The sequence below is a fragment of the Carassius carassius genome, chromosome 46, assembly GCF_963082965.1.
Source record: "Carassius carassius chromosome 46, fCarCar2.1, whole genome shotgun sequence".
NCBI lineage: Eukaryota > Metazoa > Chordata > Actinopteri > Cypriniformes > Cyprinidae > Carassius > Carassius carassius.
This window is the reverse complement of record NC_081800.1, coordinates 15,297,438-15,323,946: the sequence shown is the minus strand read 5'-3', so window position 1 is coordinate 15,323,946 and position 26,509 is coordinate 15,297,438. Positions and strand designations below refer to the sequence as shown.

The following is a 26,509-nucleotide window of genomic DNA, read 5'->3' as shown; positions in this document are numbered from 1 at the left end:
ATTGAAAGCTTCCCACACATGCACCCCAGACCCTGCGTTAAAAAGCAGCAAACTAAACTTCACAGAATGCAAACAAAGCATGACTTTCTGGTCAATATCAATAAGCATGATGGTAATATCATGGTTTCTTTTAAATGTACCATGATAATACCATAGTATTATCTGAAATGTCAATATCATGGTATGTGAATATGGTAGTCATTCAATACCATGTTTTATAGTGGGGTCTAAAAGATTTTTGTATTTTAGAATCTTAATTTAGTAATTTTTTAATCACAGTTGACACTTTCAGCATAGCAATTTGAGGAACAAGTGGAGTCAACAGCTAGTATGACTTGTTCTTGTAAAGAAGGGTAATGTTTGTGGCCTATAGGTCAGCATTAGCATAAGAGAGATCTCTTACCGGCGCCTCTCCTCTGACGGGGTCTTTGCCGTTAATGCTGATCTCTCCTTTTCTGCTGGCCCTCTCCAGACTCACTGTGTTCCATTCGTTCAGCTTGATTTTTTCTTTACTCCTGTTGCAAACACACACAAAAAACATAGCAAAAATGTTTATTTGCCCCTCTAAATGACAATATGAAAATAAACCCAAAAGCTACAGCTAAATAACTGAAAGAGTAACTGAACACAACCCAGCGGAGTAATTTAAATTGAACTGCATTTGAATATAACTATAGAGAGTGCTGTTTACCTAATGACAGCTGGCCCTTTGCCCAGATCATATCGAAACTCTAGGATACCATCATTCAGGGAGAGAGAGATGAAATCTCCTTTGCCGTCAGTCTTTTGACCGTTGTAGAAGATCATTCCTTTGGAGTCGTTGGCCAACAGAACCACAGTCAGGCTGAACTTTTGCCTGTGAACAAATAAGTATAGTTCAATTAGATACATAAGAGAGGTTTTCTTCCTTGTGTGAGAAACAATGTTTGCATTTAGCCAGCAAATATGCATCAACATTTGTGGAAACGGATGGACTAATTACTGAGTTAACAGCTCAAACAACTGAACATAATTACTGAAATCAAATCCAACATGTCCGAAATCTAAATGAACTTGAAATGACTTGAAACGTGAGCATAATTAAACAAGTGGTGTTTACCAAGTATTTTTTAAATAATGGTCTGAGAAAAAGGCATCATTAAAAAGATATTCGGTCTGTAAAGAAGCTTAGATATTTAGTAACTTTTAAAAATTATTATTAACAATAATACAGAAAAACGTTAGCAGTTCCCAATACACAAAATATGTTTCTTTAATTTATTGTATGATTGACATCATCATTATTATTGTATTATTAATATACAGCACACTACTGAATTATTAATATACAAGACACTTTCATATAAAATAGAATTATTCTACTTAATAAAAACATGTTACTAACATGAATAAACTAAAAAAACAAATGAAGAAAGAGAACTTGCCTCATTTCAGAAGACCGCTACAAATATAACACTACTATGTGCATTAATAGTATTGCATAAATGCAATAAACAATAGTCAATATTTAATGTAATACCTCAGATCCTGGCCGTAGAGATGAAGGCCCTTGAGCTCCAGGAAAGAGTCTCCAGTAAAGTAAGGAATGTAAGCGCCTCCCTTGTCTGACACTGGAAAATGTGAAAAAGTCTATTATGCTAACAGATAACAATGTGTTTGAGGTGTTCCTCCAATTATAAGCCCAGACAGTGACACTGTATATAGCTTACATGATCACACATACACTCACACCCATCAGCACATAGCACTGCCACTCAGCCCAGCATGCACCCTGTAGTAATTACACAGGATGAGCGCATGCTCGGTCTGGGATGGTAGAATGAGATTAAAAAGCTAATTAGCTATAGTTTAACACAGCCACAGCTTCGCTATTGTACAAGAAGACACAACACTTGCATACACCTCAATAAAGTGAGAAGTCAAAATGGAAAGTTACAAAGAAGAGGCCTCTATTTCTGCACTGCAGAAATAGAAGCTCAGCAATTGGCAGCATTCAACAGTACAGGATGCTTGGTAAATTACTGAAAACTGAACAATCCTTCCTTTACATATTTATTTTGAAATATTCCATTAAGCAATAGCATTTTTTGTTTAAAACATTCCACTTTCACAAAACTAGTAGAAGAGAAAGTATATGACACTTTTGTAAATCACAAACATATTGTAAATTAACATTAGAATTAAGCATTGCTTAACAAACTAGCATTTTTTTCACTTTTTTTTCTCACTGAATATAATACATTTTTCCTTTGAAATACACCCCATTATGAAAGCAACTGCTTTTTTAAACAATTCACTGACTATACAAATCTTAATTTCTAAATAGCAGCTAATGGATAAATCATGTATTCATTTTTTTTATTCTTTAATTATTCTTTCGGCCAGCAGTGCTTTAGAGACAATAGCGTAGTGTAACTCCTAAGAGTCAAGTGTTTCCTGATTAGCCTTTTATGTAACGTAAATTTCCTTCTTTCAGCATGCTGCATGTATTTTACCTTCTGACCTCGCCCATAAGGGCGCACTCTCCTGTAACTGACTTAGTCATTTCACAAAAGCCAAACAGTGCGGGACAGTCTCTTATCTGAAAGAGCCACTCTCCCTGGACACTTTGCCCGACTGACTTCCCATTAATCATGATGTGCAGCTGACTGATAGAATTACTCATCTCATTGATTCAAGCGATAAAAAAAAACACTCTGTCTGATGGATGTGCTCAACTCATTGATTCTGGTTCAACATTATTTTAATCACTCGCTAAGGGAGACTTTCTTAGACAAAAAGATGACTCTCTGGTCCCTCTCATATGATAGTTGAACAGGTGCTTGAATGTGTGTGCAATGACATACTGCAGTCCTCAGGTACCTTGTGAATGATGAAACTGGCCCGCCCACTATTAGTGATATCATATTGTTAATAAAAATACTGGAATAGTATCGCTGATACAGACAGGCAGCAATGATGGTCATGAAAATTAAGCTTTTCAAGTTTTTAACAGTCAGTAAAGACTTGATGCTGATGTAAATGATTTGGAAGCTCTACAATGTGTGACAATCAGGTTCAAAAAGTAAAATTATTTTCATTGAGCTAAAAGGCTGGTTATAAACTGTATGTGCTTTTGTTGACGGAGCACACACTATTTAAACTTATTTTTGTAAATTATCATGTTTAAACAGCTGGAATCTTCATGAGAAACTACATTACTTAAGATTCTGCAAGAAATCTCCACCAATAATTATTTCCTTCCTTCAAGTCAAAGTTTGATTGTTTAATTTGGTTGATGGCTTTTAGCTCTTTATTGAAGGTTTTTTTTTTTTTATTCCTATGGAAAAAATTAATTGGAAAAATATTTCCAGAACCAATGCTGCTGAAAAAAGTGGGTGCGCACTATTGCAAGAAATTTAACCTACATTTAAAGGGGTTCATGGCCTAGTGTATAGGGCTGGACCCAACCCCCCACCTTCCATCTGTAGGAATTTTAATGAGGTGAGAGAGAGAAGTGCAACAGAGTGAGAGTGCTAATAAAAGCTTTGAAATGGCATCAGAACGAAGCATCTCTTCCCTGGTTAGGGTCCAGCTCCCATAGGAGAGAAATCCCCCCACCCCACCTACTGTACCATATGCTTGATCTTCCAGTTCAGGATGGCAACTCAGACACAGTGTAAAAGGGAAAAGAATTTCAAATCACCTCCCAGATGCTGACTCTCCATTATACTGGTAAAACCTATTTAACAGTATGGTACCCACTGAAGAATCTCACTTTGACCACCCCACCATAACCTCAGCCCTTTTTTCCCATGACAATTCTACAGCAAAAATCCAAGTCAGACCAAACGATCCTAACAAAAATCAATACTGAAATTACAACTGAGAAGCAGCAGTTATTTCAGTCCTTAGGGCAGTCGATACGCTCATTTACTGTATTTTTACTATGATGTAGTACTGTACCTTTTTCACAGTGCTTGCCTTCAAGTCCCATCGGACATTCACATTTGTATCCTCCCTCTGGAAGGACCTGGCACCGTGATGGCGGGTGACATTTATTGGGGTCACAAGGGTTGTGGGCATCAGCGCAAGTTGGACCTGTTAACAGAAATTGTGGCATAAACAAAAGATGATAAGAAGGTCACTTGGGGAGAAATCAACCAACTTCCTGTCAACCCTAATACAAACTGGCTAGTTAAGTCAAAAGAGTTAAAGAGTTTGTTTAATAGCTATATTATCTGAAAAATATAAATACTGTGAAAAATAAAGTTTTTTTTACCATGATTCGAGCTAAAGAAGTTAAATTCATGATACCAGTGTTGTCAGATTTTATTGCCAATATGAAATATGTTATTAAAACTTGACTTGACAAACTGTTTGAGATTCAGCTGCCTAGAAATGTTACAAAGATGGACTGAGTCAGCATATGTCCGAATATGAATTTGCACCTAAATACACTCTTAAAAGGAATGGTTCCAAAAGGGGTGGTGGTGGGGGGGTTGCAGCGATAGAACAATTTGGCCACTATTTAAGTGGACAGGAAGACGTGAACATCTTGGATACGCAGGGGTAAGTACATTTTTTAATTAACAAATCCTTTAAAGGTTCTTCATGGAACCACAGATTCTAATAAAGAAGCTTTCTTTTTAAGAGTGTAGAGGTTTTCTAATAGAATTCTTTTTTACATTATTACAAATTTAGATTATGCCATAGTGCTGCACGTTGTGCTTGTGTGCCCTCCTGGTTTGAGAGAATGAAACTCTATCAGGTCAGTGCTTCTAGTCTCATCAGAACACTCCCATCATCGCAAAGAAGATAGTAGGAGATCACGCCACAGGCGGCAACTGCTGCTTGCTGTAATGAAAGACCTTCTCTGCTAGGTGTCTCTCTCTTTTACTCTCAAACTATAAGGCCGCTCTCTCATGGAGACAGTGCGCAAACCCTCCAACTTATAATCCTGCTCTTTAAACATGAAAGGTTATCCCACATATTTATCCCTCTAGCCAATTTCTTTGTGTACACTTCTACTTCAAAGGGTCTTCATTTTCCTACACACCTTATTGCAGTCATTCTGCAGCACTGAAATAAAGTGGTGGATATTGAACTGTATTATAATAAAGCTTGTTCAATAAAGTCTTGTGAGCAGAATAACAGAGCAATTTACTATGGGCAATATTTCAAATGTCTGGAGCAACACGGCAAGATAGAGAGAGAAAAAAAAGGTTCTTCGAAGTGAACAAAGAGAACACTGTATCTTCTGTGTGGATGACTCCTACAGTTCCTTATGCTGTGAGAAACCAAAGATGGACATACAGGAGAAAGCCAGAAACAGTAATTACAAGGCCAAGCACAACAGTGGAATATATACTATCCTTCACAAGTTTGGAGCTGGTAAGGTTTCTTGATGTTTTAATAGAAGATTCCTTTTATGCACACCAAGGCTGCATTTATTTGTTAAAAAATACAATTAAAGCTGTGATGGTGTAAAATTATTTTAATAGTGTTATTATTTTTGTAACATTACATTTCTGCCTTGTAAAAAATAAAATGAAAAGATTTCCCTCTAAGATCCAAGACACAGCTACAACTTTCTGTTTGGCAGCATCACCATCAAATTTGGTGGTGTTTTACAGTCAAGTGGTTTTGAGAATTTGAAATCCATTTGTGAATCTTGGTCTGAAGATGACCTGAGCCAATTTTGTTGAAGATTGGTCAAACTTCATGTGACAGACATTGAAAAATGTTCATTATAACATTGGCATTAAGAACAAATTGGCACTGGAAATATTGAGACCTGTCCTGATGGCTGTGCCAAATGCTTTGCTTAAAGTAAATGAATTCTATTTAATTTCCATTATTAAATTATTTTCGAGAAAACACATTTCTCTCCCAAAGACTCATTAAAATAATGCAAAAACAATATATATATATATATATATATATATATATATATATATATATATATATATAGCAAAAATATGCTAAATATTTTACAAATATTAATATATATGTAATATGTTGAGGTATTTCTGTTTTATTTTATTTAAACAAACACTTATTCAGATAAATATATTAATAAACATAGAAACAAGAGAAACCCTACGTGTCCATTTAAGTGAAAATGTGTACTTACCGGAGAAACCATTGACACATTTGCAGTGGAACATCTCTGCTTCTTTGACCTGGCAAGAAGCTCCATTCTTGCAGGGGTTCGGCAGGCATGGATTGTTGCCACACTCTCCCACGCCTGAACCGTATAGAATGCTGTTGCCATTCTCTTGCAGGTTATAGACAAGGTTGTTGACGTCCAGCAAGCGGATGCAGCCCACCAGGCCTGTTGAAACTGATGTCTTCTCCTTTACACTGCAAGAACAAGTGAGGTCTTGTCAGTCCTTTCTTCCTTAATGCTAATCTTAATTCTTAAATGACATGGAAAATGAAACAACAGCATGAAATTATTAAATAAAAAACAAAAAAAAAACAAAGACGTCATCTTCTCATTTGAGAAAAGACACTATTTTCCTTACTGAGAACAGATGGAAAAACATTCAATTACACTCAAGTGGTGTTTCACAACATCTTTGATTGATGCTAAATTGATTTGGCTATTTCTGCTCAATCTTATTAAGTCATATTAGCTGTTCTGGCAGGTTTCTGCAAAAATGCGAAGACAATCTTAGACCGTCAGTGGTTTAGGTTATTATTCTCCATATTGTTTCATTATGGCTTCTAACAAGACAAAAGAGGCTCTTGTTAGTGTTATTCGGAGGCGTTCTAGAGCTTCTCTTACTCTGGTATCATGTCTTCAAGCACTCCTCCGATAAAAAGGTCTGTGTCCAGGTTGAGTCCATCTGTTCCTGGGGGACTTTGTCCTTCAACGCTCGGCTCATTGTCCACACTCAGCATGGCATTACGCCTGTTACGCACAACTATGAGCTGATGCCAACGACCCGGCCTTACCAGTACCTTACTGATCACTGAAGCCGTCCCAGAACCAGTGTTAAACCTTCACAGAGAAAAATCACAAAATAAAATGGTTAATGGATCTGTAATGGTCATGAAAATCACTCCGAATAAGAAATGATTTCCATCCCTACAGCATGTAACAAATGTAGGGGTTTTTCATTGGTTACTTACCTGAGCTCCACATGTCCTTGAACCAGTGCCAGAGACAAGAAGTCTTTTTTGCCTTTTTGGTCATTGTACAGCAATATCCCTGTCATTTCCGAAGCCCTGAACTCCATGGCAATGCGCACAGTGTGGTAGGCCTTCATCGTTTGGAAAGCCAGGTAAGACTTACCACCAAAGGATGGGATGAAGTACTTTATAACTGAGTAGGACAGATAGAGCAGGTCATCAGAGACTCTAAACTTGGCCTTCAACCCGTTAACAGTCTGCTTTCTACTGATAAAGTGACAAACAAAACTCAGGCATGTCTCCCTCAGATAACACAGATACCCCGTCAATACTACAGTGATGCGCCATTCAGTTTGTGTTATATTCCATAATGTGAAAAAAAAAACATAAGATGAAGTACAAAGAGGAGTATCATAGTTCTCCCTGGACTTTTCTCCGTTAGACATTGACATTCCAGACAGAAAATCCCCATGCTCAGAAATGTCTCACCACCTCTCTCTCTTTCTCTTTCAGCTGTCTCTCACCCTTTTCTCGGGAGAATGCAAGGCTGATGAAGCCTTCTCTCTACATCACTCTTTAATGACCTGATTGATCAGAGGAAGTGTTTGAGGGCTGCTTACAAGCCTTTAATTAGTGGCTTTTTTTCACCTCACAGCGGTTTGATACTAACTAAAGTTCATCGATGTAATTAGTGTCAATTATAACCTGACACAGCTGCAAAAGGTAGTTATATATCCCTATCCCACCAACAGAGACAAATAATTGAGCTAAAAAATTTTCAGGGTAACAGCAGGGCTACAAAATTATATTCAATCCTTATTGAATACTTTTTTTTCTCTAAGGATTCAAATACTGTATGCCAGCATATTAATAATAAATAACAACAGTTATAAATAATGGATATTTAATTGCAATCATTTATTTATAATAATTAATATTAAAACATATCTGAAATATTCAAGTGTACTTCTATTGTGGTTTATTTCACACCAAAAGAAGGTTCAAAAGAAACAGGAAACAATACTTTGCTTGAAGAAAATTATAATAATACAATTAAATGCTAGGTTATTTCTGCATTATGAATGCATTATAAATTGGCACAAATCCCTCTCAAAGTCAAATTACCAAAATTTTCATGAAAATAACATAAAAATGCAACAAATAAATCTTAAATGGTCCTAAAAATTTCTCTGTTTTATTAAGGAAAATATTTTTTTTTTCTGTTGATTATGTGGTCATTAAAATTTGACCTGGCTAAGATTTTATGAAATTCACCCTTTCAATCAGTTTTTCCTGCAATGCACAGATTTTTTTTTCTAGTTCCCCTCACCTTTCTCACACACGGCTCCTCCTCTTCCTGCAGGACAGATGCAGGTGAAGTCATTATCCTCCTCCTCGCAGGTTCCACCGTGACGGCAGGGCTGGGAGTCACACAGCCTGTTGGGGTGGACAGTCAGTCTGTTCTTCAGGGAGACTGTGGTCGTGGGGGCCTGAGATGGAGTGGTGGTGGCTGGTGCGGCTGTGGTAGTCCTGCGGCTGGTGAAGGGTCGTCTAGTGGTGATCGGGCGGAGAGTGGTAAATGCAGTAGTGGGAGACAGGATTGTGGTGATGGGAGTTGTGACTGACGCCACGGTGGTTGTCGTGGTCGTGAAGAAAGGAACAGCTGAAAGACCTAAAAAATTGAGAGAAAGAAAAATTAGTCAGGGTAGACATATTTAATTCTTGACAAATGAAACCGAGGCTGAGACATACAGTCTGATGTTCAATAAGCTGGATCTTTTGAGCTATGAGTCCTGAGGTAACTCATGACTATCAAATGCCAGCTTGAAGAGCAATCACATTCAACAAAAAGCGGCAAGAGAAAAATAAAAAAAGACAGGTTACCATAGGTGGTGATGCGGATGTTCTCTTCCTCAGGTTTCTTCACAACTATACCAGTGTCTTTAGATGCATTGAGCTGTTTGAGAAGGGCTCCCTCAATATCCTTCACACTGAACCTTGTGTCTGTAGCATGAGAACACAACATTAAACAGAGCCAGAGGTGAACCTTTTGCACAGCAGAGAATGAAGAACCAACACTAACCAGCCTTCTGCCAATATATACAGAAAAGCCTGCGTGTAATAAGTCCTTGGGAGAAGCTGTTCTAGAACCAACATGCATTTCAGGGACTTTGGGATGATACACTCTAATAACACTTCCACAGATGGCCCTGTTACTGGCCACCACAGACTGCCTTTATGACGGGCGCTTGTGCTAGAATTGTGCTCCTGTGCCACTGAAGGGGACCAATAAAAAGAGAATAGTGAAGGAGATTTTTATCAGCTAGTGTGATGCTCAGGGTTTTAAAAATGATGGAGACTGAAATTTCAGAACCCCTAGCTGATAAATTGCCTTGCTAAAAAGGCCACGCTCTCTGACCGCTCCAGCAGACAAAAAAGACAAGAGCCGCATCTTCAGGAATTCTTTTACTTAACTTATATGCCTCATTCTGCTGTGTTGAATTATTATTTTCTTCAAATATACAAGGGAGTTTTTATGTTCTCTTCATTTCTTGCCATGGGCATGTTTCTAAAGGAGCACAGACTTGGGGGAATTTTGATGTGGGAGGAGGGTATAAGTCAGACTGTGTGCTTTGTGTGCTAGAGCCACTTAAAAAAGATTTTTTTCAAGTAGCAGCTTGAAAAAAGAAAGTAAATAAAACAGGATAACCAAAAAACAGAACGACTGGGGGAGACAGATAATAAACAACATCGGGGGCAAAAACAGTGATGTATTTTAGTGCAAAAAGTCTTCACTAAGCACATTCAATGTAGTTTAATCCAGATAAATGCACTGAAATATTTAAAATTATTCTTGTCAGTGAAACACACATCACTGAAATAAAATTAGCCTAATTTGCATAGACAGTTTTTCAGTTCTCTTAAATATTGCACTATTACCGTCCATGGAAAGTTGGTGGCAAACAATTTTATTAAAGAGATGTTTGTTTTCATGGGAACTGTTATCAATCAGTGATGAACAAATGATGGAGAAAAGCATTATAACTGGGTATACGTCCAGATGTGCATTGTAGTTAAGTGCACTTTCAGCATTTACAAGAGAATGGATTGGGTAGTGATGATGTACTATTGTGGTGTAGCATGCAAGACATGCTTAGTTTTAAGTCTGCAAGTGTTACTGGTCCTACTCAGTCTGGATTTGAACCAGCATCAATCAGCATGGGAGGTAGGTGCACTAACAAGGACAGCAGTCCATAGCCCTAGTCACTAATGCGCCTCTTGAAGCCAGGGGAGTTTCTGTACACCTTTTAGCTGGCCTCTGTATCACTAACCTGCCTAAACCTCACTACCATCCTGGTCATGGCACCAATGTAACTGGTATGCAATGTGCAATGCTCGGACTGGGATTCAAACCAAGGTCAACTGGCATGGGAGGCAGGCATGTCTAAAAGGATGCTAAAGACCACAACCCCTACTCAGTTGTGTGCCACTTAAGGCCTTGAGAGTGAGGTTTACCTGCACAGCTCCTACAAGTTGGCCACTGTCACATTCAACCCCCAGAGCTTCCCATCGGGTCACAGCACCAATGTAACTGGTCCTACTCACAATGCTCCAAGCAGAATTCAAATTAGCACCAAGTGGACACCTCTTCACAGCCACTAGCTGGCCTTCATTACACAAGATTACTAAAAGTGTCCACATTGTGCTCAGTGCTTTTGTGGGGGAGTTTGAGCCATTAGATCAGGTGTGCCAAACTCAATTCCTGGAAGGCTACAGTCCTGCAGAGTTTAGCTTCAATCATAATTAAACACACCTGATCCAGCTATAAAGTCTTTCAGGACTATTTTAAAAATACAGGTATGTGTGTTGGAGTAGGGTTGGAACTAAACTTTGTAGAACTGCGGCCCTCAAGTAGATACATTTGGCACCCCTGCGTTAGATTATTATGTAATAGCGTGTTGGCGACTGAAATGATGTAAACAATATGTTCACATAAAACATTATCATTGGGCACAATTCATTCTCAGTGATCAAAGAGAGACCTTTTTGATTAAACAATCTTTAAGAAAAACTTTTGGTGTAACTTTACCTGGGTCAAAGTGAGTCTCAATAAAGGCTATTATGGAGTTGCTGGGAGCCAGATTCTTCACACGGACACTCTTGAAGTCTTTCTGGACATCTGATTTACGGAACAATTCATTCAACTGGAGAAATTAAAAGCAGAAACAAAGTAAGACAGAGAAAAACAGAAAAGCAAATGCCCCAGTGCAGTGTGTGAACTGGTAATAAGCTTGATATGCCGAATCTAGTTCTTGTTAACACCACATTCCTTCACAAGATGAGAAAGTGTGTCAGTGGAAAAACTCTACTAAACCCCATCAGGTCTCAGTGCACAAACTGACATTTAACTACAGCGAAGAAGTAATTACAGGAACACGTTTCGAAGTCAGTGGTAAATGTCATATTACAAAGTTGCTGTTAGTTAAGAATCGGTGCAGTTTCCACCTTGGTACATGTACTGTCACTGATTTGGTATAATGTAAGAGGAGCTTAGTTGCTGCTGTTTCCCTGAATACAAACACCATTTCACCAAAACCAAATTCATTTCAGTGCACATAATTGGTCAAAATTAGAGCAAACAAGAAGTGGTTTCCAATTAGGATGCACTCAGATGACTCACAAACCACTTTCTGAGTTGTTCTAGTGCTTTCTGACGTGTGTGCACATTCTGTTAGAGTGGCTCAGCAGGAGATCCATCGAGTACCCCATTCAAGTCACCCAAGGGCCTTGTGTTTTCCTTCTTCACTCTTTTCATTCACAGCTGCACTTGAATTTGGAAAAGCGCATAGTTGTCGCAGACATAATCACGTTTGCCTCTAGGCTGACCCTGTGAGTTCATTATACTTTTGGATCCATTCTGGGCAAGAAAGGAAAGGAGACGCTTCCTCCCTTCCTTTAGGCCTCACTGGAGAGGCCCCCAACAAAACCAGGCTGCCCAGCATTGCCGGATGGAAATGTTGACCCAGAAACTGGTCTCTATTCTTAGAAGCTGCTTACTCAGAGTCCAGCAAACAGGGTTGAAATTAAGTGAAGGGAAAGACAGGGTGGAAATTTAGAGGCTTGAAGGTGAACCATTTCAATTGCTGACTCTTTACTGACCATGGCCCAATTTGAGGTTTGGACCTCACTGAGTAAGAGAGTGAAGTATGGGGGATTAGTTTTCTGTGTCAGGTAGAGCTCTCCTAGAGAAAGGCTGATAACATCCTCGCTTAGTCCCTGTCGGGAATCTCGGTCATAGCACTAGCTAACATTAGTGATAAGATTAGTGATTAGATAAGTGCAACTCATTATCACACTGCTCTTCATCCCCAGATATTGCCTAAATGGGTTAAAAAGCCGGGAACAAATCACCCGCTTCTTCAGCAGATTCCAGCAGGTAGTTTGCAGTGTCAGCTGAATAATGCAAGAAAAACTCAGTGAGGGAAGCTAGGCTATCAGTATGTCAAAAGTATCCGTGCACTGAGGCCAAAATACCAGCCAGTGTTGATACCCTTAACTATAACTATTATTAATAGCTCTTTGTAATTAAAACTAAACCAAAATAAACAAATAAACCATCTATAGAAACATAAAATCGACAAAAGTTTATTAAAATAAAATCTAAACTAATTAAATTGAAAAAAGCACATTCAATTAAAATAAAAATTACACTAAAATTAAAATTAAAACGTAAAATCTAAAAATAAAACATAATTCTAAATATTAGTAAACATAATAGTATAATAAATAATATCTGTCAATCTATCTTGTTTCAAATTTTTCCCTATCATTATATTACTGTGTTTTTTGGTTCTATTTATGTGTTTTGTTCCAATGTTCCTGCTTTTTTGTCTTTGTAATATACCTTAAATTTTTTTTTTAATAAATCATTAAAATTATAATCGAATGAGAAAAAACAAACAAAAAAACAACAACACTCACTGAATTGAATTGTCAAAATTTGCAATGTATAATTGATTGAGAAATACTTGAAAGCTACATGCCATTGTTTTAATTTAATTTATTTATGTTTAACTATGTCACAGTGAAATTTAAACAGCATATTAGTTTTATGCTAATGAACTGAATTTCCAGAGACTGACAGATCACCAGACACATGTTTTTTCAATAGTCACATTCAACCTATTTCGCTGGATAATTCCACCTATTATCACAATGCATTCCGCATTAATTCCCATAGGGCCAACCTCAAGAGAAAAGAGAATGGATAGAGAAGTAAAAGGTAGATACAACAAGAAAAGCATCTGTCATAAACAAAAAGCTAATCTTCAATAAAGTTTCAGTAATTCTGCTACTTTTTGGAACAGCTATAGTTTTTTGCAAAAGCTGAGCTACTGCCACACGACTGAAAAATGAAGCATCACTAAAGCAACATAAAAGTAGTTTTGATAGTATTTTCTAAAAATAAAATGAAACCGTAACCGAAACGTGAACTTCTTTTCAAAACTAAACTAAAAAGGAACTCAAGTATAAGTTTGAGCTGCATAACTCACAGCACTTTCGATGCTCCGGGCCGTTTCGCCGAACAACTCTGACTTGGGGTCCTCCATCTCCGGTGTGTAGAAGATCTCCTGATCCTCTACCTTATCCAGGTGCAGTAAGCCGCTGAAACGCATGGTGGCTGTGGGCAAGGCAGGGAAGCATATATGGTTACATAAAAGACACTTTGATGAAACACACAGTGCCAGTCCACTCTCAGCCACACACACTTATGGTTGGTGCAATGCCAGTCTATAAGTTAGTGATGGAGCTTCTGTGAGGTTAGTCGTGGGGTTCAACAAATGGGGAAAGAGAGATTCATTTGCAGTGGAGGTGGAGGTATAGGGAAATATGTAAGAATATGGATGAAGATCTGGAAGGAAGGATGGACTGGAGTTTACCAGACCGAGACTCTTCCCAAAAGCTGGCATGGAGGACTGAGTGGAAAGAGATCGGTTAGACAGCGACACTGACATACATTGCACAATATATAAGATAATAGGTTAAAAGACAATTTCATATGTCCCGACTAGGGTCGGGGTCATCATTAAACATTGCTTTTTTTCAAGTTTATTGCTGAACTTTCTCATTGACACTAATAAGCGTAAAAAGAGAGAGGATCAGAGGGCTGTTTTTACATGACTGAGAGAAATAAATCATGAATAAACAACTGAAGGAGAGCAGGGAGCGGGCCTGATGCTGGGTTCTGTGCAGCATGTAATCAGCTGAACAAATTGCCAAAATCAATCATGCCGGCCAGACTCCAGCTTGGCTGGGACCGGGATAAGCACTTGTATGATTATCGTGAAAGATAGCCGTAATTGTCTTCTAATCCCAGAAACGGGTGAGTGACAGAAGCTGGTTAAAACTGCATGATAAGGGTCTTTTTGCACAGACACACATCACCTCATATCTGATGGAACTTTCAAAAAGGAGCAAATGGGGGAGATTTGAATGTGAAGAGAGATGGAGGGAAACAGCGATCAGATTCTAAATCGGAAACATCTGAGGACAGGAATTTCCCATGGAGCGCAAAGACATGTGGAGAAATCTGGCTTTAGATGTGGATTCAAATTAAAGTCTCAAATTCTCAGCCACAATCCGGCTATGCTTAGTAATTTCTAGAGTGTACTCATTAAAACTGTACTTATCTTTGGTTACATAGAGTCCAGAAGGCATTCTGTTGTACAATGAGCTATGTAATTTTAATTTTCACTAGATATATAAAATCATTCTTAACAAAATTTTTTTCGTTTATTCAGTGGGGTGGGGTAGATGCATCTAAGACTCTAGTTTAAATCATAGGCTTAGAATTGGTCCATAGAGGCAGCAGGGGTAAACTGCACTGCTTGCTGTTTTCAGCCTTTCAGTAAAACAGTTTAATATGAGGGGGAGTTCTCCTTAGTGCTTGAGAGACATGGGGAGAGCTCGAGCTGACAGCAGAGACTGAACGCAATGGACATTAGGGCCCCCGCTCCCGGTCGCTGTGACACGTCGCCAATAAACGGTGGGGAGTTACGAGACCCAGCTGACGGATATGAGAAGAGATGTGAGCACTTGACCTACTGTTCCCATACAGAGAGCACAAAACATCTGCCTGCTACTGCCTATCTGACCCGTATTGATTAGTCTCCATTGTGTGTAATTTCTGCTCTTATAAAACAGGTGGGGCTGGTAAGAGAAAACGGTTTGTGTGTGTATGGACGCATCTGGTCTAATGCCACTCAGAACACATTTGGAGGCTTGGTTTATCCATTTGCCACAGCTACTGAAACTGAACCTGCTCCCCTGCATCTGAAATACTCAGGGTCCAAATTTAAGTGTTTATATACACTACCATTCAAAAGTTGGTTGCTAGTAAGATTCTTTTTTCTTTTTGAAAGAAATTAATACTAACTATTGAGTCAGGACAAAATGAATGCATCAAGTGACAGTAAAGAATTTCAGAATGTTACAAAATAAATAAATGCTGTTATTTTTAACTTAATATTCAAATAATTCTGGAAACAAAAACTATTAATATTAAGCAGCAATACTGTTTTCTACGGAGCCCCACACATGACATGCAAGAAAAAATTAATTAATTGTGCACACGATTTACTAATTCGTTCCCTCAATGTACTAAAATGTGCGCACGATTACCATTGCGTTCCTTCGATTTGCTATTGCGTTCCCTTGATTTGCTAAATCGTGCACACGATCTAGCAAATCGAGGGAACGAATTAGTAAATCGTGCACACAACTTATAAATTGAGTGGACGAAATAGTAAATCGAGGGAACGCAATAGTAATCGTGCGCATGTTTTAGTACATTGAGGGAACGAATTAGTAAATCATGCGCACGACTTAGCCCACTATTTTTTCCTGCATGTCATGTGCGGGGCTCCGTAGTTTTCAACATTAAATAAAGAAGAAATGATTCTTGAGCACCAAATCATCATATAAGAATGATTTTCTGAAGGATCATGTGACACTGAAGACTTGCGTAATGGCTGCTGAAAATTCAGCTTTGTCATCACAGGAACAAAGTACATTTTAAAATACGTTCAAATTACACCTATGTATACTGTATACATAAAAACAATTACATTTCAACAATGTATTATATCAGTTAAGTCACCAGCCAACTAGGGAGTAATAGGCCTTTTTTTACAAGCATTTGGCATGTGACAAGTACTAATTTTGGACCCTGGGCACACAAAATCAACATGGCATGTCTAAGATAATACATACTCATAGAGAGTAGTATCCCCTGTAATTAACAACTCTGGAAACCTCCTCCTCTCCATCCTCTCAGACTTCCAGGATAAAAAGAATAATCACTGTTGGTGGCTTAGTCATAGAGCTGGTCACAGTTAATAAACGAACATGTACTGTTATCTAAATGACACTTAGTTAAGAGTGATTGGCGGGAACTTACAGGGGCAGTTTGTACCCTCAGAGCTGATGGCAGCTGTCTTCCCATCGGGACAGCAGCCAAAAGCTGTGTTGTCACAGGAAGACCGTTCTTTGACTGTGGGAAGAGTGGTAGTAGCTACTGTTGTACCTGAAGAGAGAGATGAAGATGTTACACAAGCAGGATTTCTAGAATTTAATGCTTCAGGCAGCAACTATTTTAAACTGATATCTCTATGTTTGTATAATTGCAAAAACAATTAACATGTCAAGTTGTGGAGAAGGAAAATTATGGTGTAAATAATGACGGCTCTATGGTTGACTCTTTGATTTGCAGAAAACAATCTGCGAGTAGTTGCGAAATGACTTTTACATCTTTCTTGATGTATTCCTACTTTTTAAACTCATGTTCAGTCAAACCCTAACAATAGCTTGTTAAAACCTCACACCTACAAGTATGCATACAGAAGATTAGCACTGTGGGTTGGAACTAAATATCTCTTGTTTGCCAAACAAGCTATAAAGCAGTCAGATGTTCAAGGGCTCTGTGAGTATGAGAGAGGCAGCATGTGAAAATAGTGAGTGGTGGAAAATGACTTTTGGCGCAGAGCTGGAAAGCATCCCTGGTCATCTTTTCTTCACGTTTGTGGGCAAATTTATGGGTGCACGCTGGCCAACACACTGCTTCAGCCTTATAGGCTATTGGTTCACTGGGAGGCAGAAAGTCATCAGAAATTCCCAAGAGATGCCTCCCACAGACAGACTGACTTCATGTGTCCTGTATCAAAGAGCGCTCCGGTACAACAGTGGCAAGAGAATAAATCTGATGCCCTGTTGCTCTCTTTTATACCAATTCAGGCAGTTAAACAGTAAAGTTAGCATTAGCGGAATAAATATAGCTGATCTGCTTTAGGTACTGTGGTGGCAAAGGACACATACTGTACAAGTAAAGGATTGAGGGATTTGTCACTTGCATGTCGACCAAGAGGCTATTACTATTAGAACCGGCTGTAGTGGAGAACAAAAGTTTTTTTTGTCCATGGGCCAGATTTACTAACAGCTTGTGCCAGCGCAAACCGTTTTTTGGCGTTAAAATAGTACTGTCAGGACTTACTAAAGACTCAAAAGACTAAAGAAGAATTAGCGCTGAAAAGGCATGGGCAGTTATTTTTGCACCTGACCTTATTGAATATGTATTTGTAGGACTTTCCCTTTCAGGTGAAAAAATTTATTAAAATGAATCACGCAATGCGATTTACTAACGTTTGCGCTCGTCAAATCACTGGTATTTGCTCCATTATTTAATCCTCCAAAAACAACATAAAAAACAAAGCAGACCCTAATTTGCACTGCTCTGGGTAATTTTTTAGAATTATAGCTTCTCCTACTATTAGCTACATGCTATTGCTTGTTGGAGGCAGGATTATCTGAGTCTGTTAACGTCATACTTTATTTTCTTTAATAAGCAATTTAATATACTTGTAAATTTTAGGTAGCAGCTGGAAGTTATTCATTTTGAAAGTGTCTTTGTTGCTTTCTTCCAAGGTATAAACTAGCTGTGGCTCCCAATTGGTCTGGCAACAATAAACCAATAATGCAACCAATTATATAATAAAAAATAGCTACGATATAAATAGGATATAACAAAAATGTAATGTAAATAGATTGCAATTTTATATACTTAAAATTAATCTAAAAATAATTTAATAAAATGAATAAAAAATAACTATTTGTTGGGTTGCCTAAATATTCGCTACTTAAAGTTAAAAGCTCCTCTAAATGTCCCACCCCAAATTCTTATTTGAATAGAAATATATATATCAACATAGGCAAAAAACTTAATTCATTTCATGGGGTCTATGTCTTGAGCTCAGATCCTGAGAAACACAAACTATACAGGAACAGCTCAGAGGAGAGAAAGGAACAGTAGTTGCATTGACTTCATCTGAAATGGTGCTTTGAATAGGCTTACTCATAAGGTTAGGCCACATTACAAACTGAAGCTAGTGATTCCAAATGAAACCACTCACTTAGCGGTTGGATGTCAGGTGTCAAAACCTCTCAAATAATAATGGGCGCTGAGATAATGGGCAGTGTTAAATTGATATCCCATTACAATTCAAGTCAAGGTCATCTCACACGCAAGGTCAGTCCATACAAGAGAGAATTTCATCATCTCTTGTCATCTGTTCTTGACAATTATGCCTAAACCCCTTATGATTGAAAGATTATGGTTAATGCATTACCAAGTGGCCCTTCTCCGCTCTCCTCCATTCCGCTCATCCTCTCTTCATCCCCACTGGGCTCTCCACTGCCCGATTCGTCAAAGTAAGGGGTGGAGTCCAGGAGTGGGGATGAGGTGCGGGGTTGTTTGTTGAGTGTGGCAGGGCGGTGGGTGGTGAAAGAGCTGGAGAAAATTCCTGCCTCGACCGTCTTCGGAGAAGGCAGAGCCTCTACCAAGAAGCTGTCCAGAATGCTTGAAGTAGTGGTGGTGGTGTGGCCATGGCGCTGTTTGGTGATCTTGACGTGAGCGGTGGGAGGGGTGGAGCGGTGGGTGGTTGGGAAGGGGGTGGGTTTGGCCGTCAGCTCAATGGATTCTGGGAGAAAGCAGGAATGGAATGATGGGTAAGCATAGATGGAAATGTTTCTATAGGCCTTCTTTCTCACCTGAATTCTACCTACACCCTCCCACCCATTAATCTTTGCCATTAAAATGTATGCCTCACAGATTCATATCAAAATCAGATGCATTGAAACACCAGGAATAAACCACCTAATGCCTGCAAATGCATCTTATTTCAATCATATCACTTAAGTTTCATTACACCCCAACACCTGAACACCTGCAAAGAGCCCCTTTTGTAGTCAAACAACAAGGGCTTAGCCTTAAAGGATTAGTTCACCCCAAAATGAACATTTTGTCATTTACAAGCACCTCATGTTGTTCCAAACTTCTGATTTTCTTTATTCCGTGGAACACAAAAAGAGATTTTAAATTACCCATAAAATCAATGAACTGCACATGTGAAAGATCCAGGTTGCTGCACCGTGTCTTTCTGATGTGATTCCTTGATGTTTTTAAAAGCTAGGTTTTCCGCAAGCTCAACCCAGTCATTACACAGACTCTTGACCAGAAGTGTTTATATACTACTGGGGTTGAGACTGCAGAAAATGGTTGATCTGTGAGAGAGTGTGCTTGTGCATGTGAGAGAGTGCCTGTAGATATGAATTATATATACATATTCAGATGTTGCCCTCCTGTAGGGAGGCTTTAATCACAGACAGCCAAAGCCTCTAGTGATGAATGATTGATATAAATAGGGCAGAAAAGCAGAGTTTAGCTGCAGCTTCAAAGGAAGCCCTCACTTCATGCAGGCATCCGTCGATGCTCCAACCAGGGTAGTCTTCTCAACACGCTTGCAAACCTCTCCTAATGCAGCAGCTGAGCTCAAACTTAAAAAAAGACATTATCAATGAAAGAGTCTTTTTCAAAGATGCATGTTCTCTGATACATATAAAAAGATTCAGAGGACAATAATAACCATGCGCAGACGAAACGAGGCAAAGATTTCACCACAATAGGGAACAAGGGATCCAAACACCCAATCATCCGTGACTTTGTGCTTAACTATAACGTATCCCTCGTGTACAGGCTAACCGCGCTTAGTTGGGAACCTGATAACAAGCACAGGCTCTTAATTACATGCTAGTCATCTCGAATTTAAACAGCGAGTAGCTGACGAGGTGTGAAATATGATACCTTACAGAAATACTACTTCTATCAGAACGGCTGTCACAGCCTGGGCGAGAAGGAACGAGTGTGCTAGCTTTGTGCGGGAGAGCACTGATGCTATCGCCGTTTGTCACGGCATGCATTTTCCTGTTTTGACTCGGCTGCACCTGTCATTCAGGTGCTCAGCGTAGCGTTAGCTCTGAGGGAAAAAGATATGGGTAGTGGGCTTTGGGTCGCTCGCCTCAGCTTTTTGTGACACAAATATGCATGCTGGAAGAGAACAACTGGGCAATAGCAGCAGTCAGTTCGCCTTAATCAACTTTAACGCTCCATTTGGTTTTCAGAGACGCAGGGTGCACAATTAGAAGACGCAAAAATAATTGTCATCTTCAGTCGCCATAGCTGTAGACTTACTCTTGAAAGGCTGTTATTAAGATGGCTTTCTGTCGTTTCATACAACATTGTACGAGTGTGTGTTTATTTCAAGCGTAAGTGAAGTTGAAAGATGCGGAGAGAGAAAAGAGTTACGAGGAAAAACGAGGAAATAAAAGGGGTAAAGAAGATTGCTCTATTAACAATGTGTTTAATGCAAATAGAGCAGCACAGAAAATTATTTTGACTTATCTTTTAGTTTGTGCCTATAGTCTTAAAGAGACTAACTAAGATTCCAACTAAGATTCCAGACTCAAGTCTGTCCACTCTGAAAGGATTTTGGAAGTGTAATATTAAGTGTAAAAAGTGGAGCAGAATTTTGGACCAATTAGATTTCTTGGGGGAGGGGCTATGTGCAATATAGCAGTGCAATGTCTCTGAATTAGAAGCCAAGTCATCAACAAAATATCAAATCTCTCACAGTGCTAGTCACGACAAAAACTCAAGATTTACATGTTACTTCATTACTTTGTTCAGCAGTGGTTCTCACAATTATGACTGCAAGACCCCCAGTATCCCCCACAATATTTGAAGCAGCATGATCTTTCTAGTTGCTCATGATTTAATGGGTCTAATTTAATAGAATAAAGGGTAATTTTTACAAATCTTTTTAACTCACAAATTCTACCTGAAATGTATGACCAGGTCTAGAAATCACACTTAAAATTAGGCTACTTCATATATCCAAGTTTTTTCTAGACAGAAGGACCCCTGGTTCTTCGAAGAAAAAAGTCTTGAAGGGGGAGAATTAAAACAGGAAATATCTTGATTCATAGCTGTTTTTGCCCTTGGCATTTGCGATGGCTCAGTGGGTCCTGGCCACCAGGTTAAGAAGCATTGGTGTAGAGGGTAAATCAGAGTAATTTACATTAATTCTCATGTCATATTGTTATTAAAACAAAAATAGGCTTACATACAAAATGGCAGTAATTTGAGATGTACAGTTGTTTTAAATGTCCTTATAGCAGTGGCACTACTGTTGTAATAGGCAGATAAACTCCAGGTTATATGACATAATTCTTATGGGAGAATTTTTCCCTATGTAAACAGTACCTTGCAGGGTTTACCGCCTTTACATGATAATGAGAAAAGTTGAAAAATTGGATTTAACTTTGCACAGAAAAGGTTAGTAAGCAATTTTATCAGAGAGTTTTTAAACAGTGTGTATTTTAAGGTCTATCCTGCCTGTAATGCCTTGCCATGTACATTTCCATTTTAAGCTTTTTATTTTTAAACACTGAGGAATAATTCAAATTTCTTTTGTGTGGTATGACAAAGATAAACGGGTTTTGAACCTGGAAAATATTATTTAGAACAAAAACGATAACCAAAACTAACATCTACGCTGAGAGCCGCCCGTCCCATATGCTAATGTGTAGACTGCCAATTTTCAGCAAGAGTACAGTTGATGACACCGTATGTGAGCACAAGGAACTGCCAAATCTTGGACTCTTGATGAGCCAAAAGTTTCTCAGCCATTCAAGACCCTGAACACTCTGCGTCATGTACCAAGATGTGCCACTGATTGCCTCATCTGCTGCCTGCTATGGCAACATGAGGAGTAACTCACTCCATGTGGCATTTCATAGCACCATTTGTCATCAAGTAGAGTTGATGATGAGAGAACGTCAAGAGATCAGTGAGAGAAATAGAGAGAGAAAGGCAAGGCTTTCGGCTAAATCACATCCACTCACACGTGAAATGAGCTTGTGATCTAACCCCTTCACCTCAGGGCTGCCGAGCCGCTTTACCCCACATGTTGGAGAAGAAATTAATAAATGGTCCTGCTGTTGCCAGTTCCGCCCTAGGCTGGTGAAGATCAAACCTAAGCCCACTCTTTACTTCCTCCCAGATCCCTGAATAAACCCAGAAGAGCAGCTGGATTCTTGTCATACAGGCAGGTAATGCCAAGAAACAGAGCAAGACAGAGAGGTGCTCTGGTTAATGACTATAGGGATGATGGTCCAATCATGATCTTTAAACATCAGTTTGTGGTGTGGTGTGTCATAACCAGGTCCAAAAACCATTTGCCAAATGTGAGCTGTAATCAAATAACTAAAATATCTGTCAACATGAAATGCTGTTCACAAAAAGAATTGACTGGAAGGTGAAAATTACCGATATTAACAATATGTTTTATTGCTGCTGCCAAAATCTACAAATACAGATGATTATGATAATTTATTGTACTAATTTGCTATAATCTGAATGTTAGTATTGTATTATTTGTAATAATAACATGTATTTACATACAACTGTACGTACTCAATTGCTCACAAGTTTATTGGCTGATGCCTCATCAAAATGGCCAAACATGAATTGTCCTGGCAGATATATTATTCTATCACTAGTTAAAAATGACCGCTACATACCAGGATGGGAGTTTGAAAAAACATTATCCAATTAACATTATCCAATAGCCTGAATGAACTCCATAACATCAGTGGAAACAGGACCATTTTTTATTGGAAAAGCAAGTTCACATCTTGGTTAAAATTAACCAAGACCTTTTTTTGTCTTGTCTTTAAAATAACACTAAGGAATTGTTCATAAATGGCTGCCCACTGGTCTGGGTGTGTGTTCACGGTGTGTGTTCACTGATGTGTGTTCACTGATGTGTGTGTGTGCACTTTGGATGGGTTAAATGTAAATTCTGAGTATGGATCACCATACTTGGCTGTATGTCACGTCACTTTCACTTTCATTGGGAATTTAGGAAAACAAAATTGTTTTATATTGTTGGCAAGGAACAAGAGATGTGATGAATATTCTGCTGGCAGAGAATCCATAAGGACCTGGTAATAGCTATGAAAAACAATGCAACAGATAAATTAGTTCAAGCTGCACTTATGTGGCATTAACAGGTGTGACCGAGTGGCTGCATGGACTGCTGTTGAAAATGTCTGGCACCTGCCATTGGCCCTGATCCAGCTGGAAAATGTCCACCATGTGCCATGCCCATCACAGAGAAGCTCCCTGCAGAACACCTTCTGACGTGAGCTGGCATAGTGCTTCTTACATATACCCGACATGAAAGTCTTAACCTTGGCCTTCTACCAGGTCCCTTTGCCCATGCATGTATACAGCAATGGATGAACAATTGAAGAGAGAATGACAGCGATGCCCAACTCTACACAGCCTGATCTACCCATAGTAGGCCTCCCAACAGCATCAGCAGCATGATTTCAGGTGCTTCCCTCAGACTGTGCAGTTAAACCTCCCTAATCCACACAGGGGTGATGCAAATCAAACAGCTCAAATGTTGCCCAGTTCCAGGGGATTCAAGACTCCAGCCTGAAGCCAAGCAGCACGGCTCTATCTACATGGGAGCATCTGTCAGGCAGCTTTCCTGTCCCCTTGAACACCCATCATCCACATCAATACTCCCCATACCCATCCCACACACAACTGCACACCCAGTGAACCCTTTCCTAACTATGGGCCATGCAGTTTGTCCCAACATTTTTCTCTTGGTTTCTAGTTAAAACATCCTTAATAGTACAGCTTTTTTAAAATATTATTACTTATTTATATTTTTGCATTATAAGAGTTTTTGCAGAGAATATCATTTTCTATAAGTTTTCTGACTACAGTAAATGTAATAAAAATACAATAAAAATCATTCCCTGACATTTGTTATAAATACATTTCAATTTAAAAAATACATTAAAAAGACATTCTCTGACAATTTTGTTGAAATGATGAAAAAATACAGTAAAAGTACAAAAACGTATTCTCAGAAATTTTTTTTTTGGGGGGGGGGGGGGGGGGGGGTTGTATCTAAGACCATGTTATGTATTTTTCGTTTTCCTTTATCAAGTAGCCTGTTTATCTTGGTTTATTAATGTTTATAATATTTTAGTGAAAAAAGACCTCTCACCTTTGCACTGGCCTAAATGATTCACATAGGTCTCCTTATCTTGTCTGCATGCGATGGTCCTTAGCTGGCATCGGTCTGCATAGGTAACCCCATCAGAACCACATACCTGTCCACAAACATGTTCATGTCTATTATTAGAAAGGAAATCTTCATCATTACAGTAGTTGTGGAGTGTGGATCTGTCACTTATGCAAGCTCACCTTGGTCTTGTTTTTCTCATCACAGTCTGGTGAAGGGCACTCACAGTGAGCCTGTCCGTTCAACTCTACACATGATGCGCCGAACTTGCACACAAGCTCATCACAGGACTTGGGTGCCTCAGGTCCTATAGAATAGTTGGTCTCTGGTTAATACATAATTTATATATTTAGCACTAAAACAAAAAAGATCTTTTAAACTTTTAATGGTTTCAAGGACAAATATGTGAGAAACCAGCACCACAAAACACAATATATGCTGGTCATTTCAGTGTGGGCTACTTGTTAATCCACTTCTGATACGAACCCTATGACCTCAACCACAGATATTCATCAGAAAGTTGGAACTGCATCAGTAGCAGGGCCGGGACCTTGCCTGCCACAGAAGTCTACTCTTTACTCTGACATCAGAGTGCCTGGCCTGCAGCATTGACTGGCTTTCTCTTCTGCACTTTCATGTGTCAGCTTTTATCGGGCAGCAACGCTGCATGAACACTTCTATGCTGGGACTGTTGAGTTCATTAAGCTCTTCACTTCCTGTCAATAACTGATGGCGACTTCATTCTACTCTCTATGCCAGCACAGAGGGTGACATCAGGATAGCATTTCATTGTTGCCCCTGGTGTGCATATGAAGATTCAACTGAATTTAATCTGATTATAGCAAACAAATTCAAACTTATTTTTACAACCATTTGTTAATGATAACAGAATATTTAGTATCAAGTAGTACATTTTTTATGTTTATATATTTTAATGGGATTTCTACCTTTAATGTAAATGATAGTATACTGTAGTCTTAGCTTTTAAAAAATTATAATAATTATTAAATTATTTAATCATAAAATTATATTATTAAGACAGATATTTAATAAGATACTATTAGGTATTTAAATTAGATAAAAAAATATATTATATTTTCATGTTATAAAACCAACCAATAAATGGTCAATATTAGTTTCCATACAATTATAGAGTTATAGCAAAAATTATAATGTATAAAAATTGATATTTGTTTGGAAACTTAACACTGGAGTTCAAGCAACTTGGGCTATGAGCTTCTCCACCCTTCCTCCAGAATCTAGGACCTTGGTTACCAAATGAAATACAAAACTTGCTTTCATCTGAAACTTTGACTTTGGACCACTGGGCAACAGTCCAGTTCTTCTTCTCTTTAGGCCAGGTAAGACACTTCTGACGTTGTCTGTGGTTCAGGAGTGGGCTAACAAGAGGAATACGACAACTGTAGCCAAATTCCTTGACACGGCTGTATGCCTTGACCCCAGCCTCAGTCCATTCCTTGTGAAGTTCACTCAAATTCTTGAATCGATTTTGCTTGACAATCCTCATAAGACTTTTTCCTTCCACTCAACTTTCTGTTAACATGCTTAGATACAGCACTCTGTGAACAGCCAGCTTCTTTGGCAATGTTTGTGGCTCCTTTTGAAGGGTGTCAATGATTGTCTTCTGAAAAACTGTCAGATCAGCAGTCTTCCCCATCATTGTGTCTAGTGAACCAAACTGACTTGAAGGCTCAGGATACCTTTGCAGTTTGACTTAAACTATTTCAGTCTGTGTGCATTGAATTTATTCAATACACAAGTTTCACAATTTGAGTTGAATTAATTAAATAAATGAACTTTTCCACAACATTCTAATTTAATGAGATGCACCTTTATTACATTTAACAGTGTTATTCAATTATAAGTGTTTT

General features: G+C 38.7%; 1 protein-coding gene across 1 annotated transcript in view; it reads right to left on the bottom strand.

Moving 5' to 3' along the window:
* The window catches only part of LOC132129020 (agrin-like), a 268,355-nt gene that overhangs the window by 13,683 nt on the left and 228,163 nt on the right, over positions 1–26,509 (bottom strand). The window contains exons 16-30 of the mRNA XM_059540418.1: positions 24,800–24,942; positions 24,600–24,705; positions 18,801–19,151; positions 16,580–16,705; positions 13,674–13,801; positions 11,210–11,324; positions 9,004–9,123; positions 8,450–8,791; positions 7,120–7,312; positions 6,773–6,988; positions 6,116–6,345; positions 3,946–4,080; positions 1,520–1,610; positions 692–856; positions 404–515 (exon numbers count right to left, since the gene is read on the bottom strand). Coding sequence (XP_059396401.1) covers positions 404–515; positions 692–856; positions 1,520–1,610; positions 3,946–4,080; positions 6,116–6,345; positions 6,773–6,988; positions 7,120–7,312; positions 8,450–8,791; positions 9,004–9,123; positions 11,210–11,324; positions 13,674–13,801; positions 16,580–16,705; positions 18,801–19,151; positions 24,600–24,705; positions 24,800–24,942 — 2,573 coding nt within the window. The remainder of the gene's footprint in view (positions 1–403; positions 516–691; positions 857–1,519; positions 1,611–3,945; positions 4,081–6,115; positions 6,346–6,772; positions 6,989–7,119; positions 7,313–8,449; positions 8,792–9,003; positions 9,124–11,209; positions 11,325–13,673; positions 13,802–16,579; positions 16,706–18,800; positions 19,152–24,599; positions 24,706–24,799; positions 24,943–26,509) is intronic.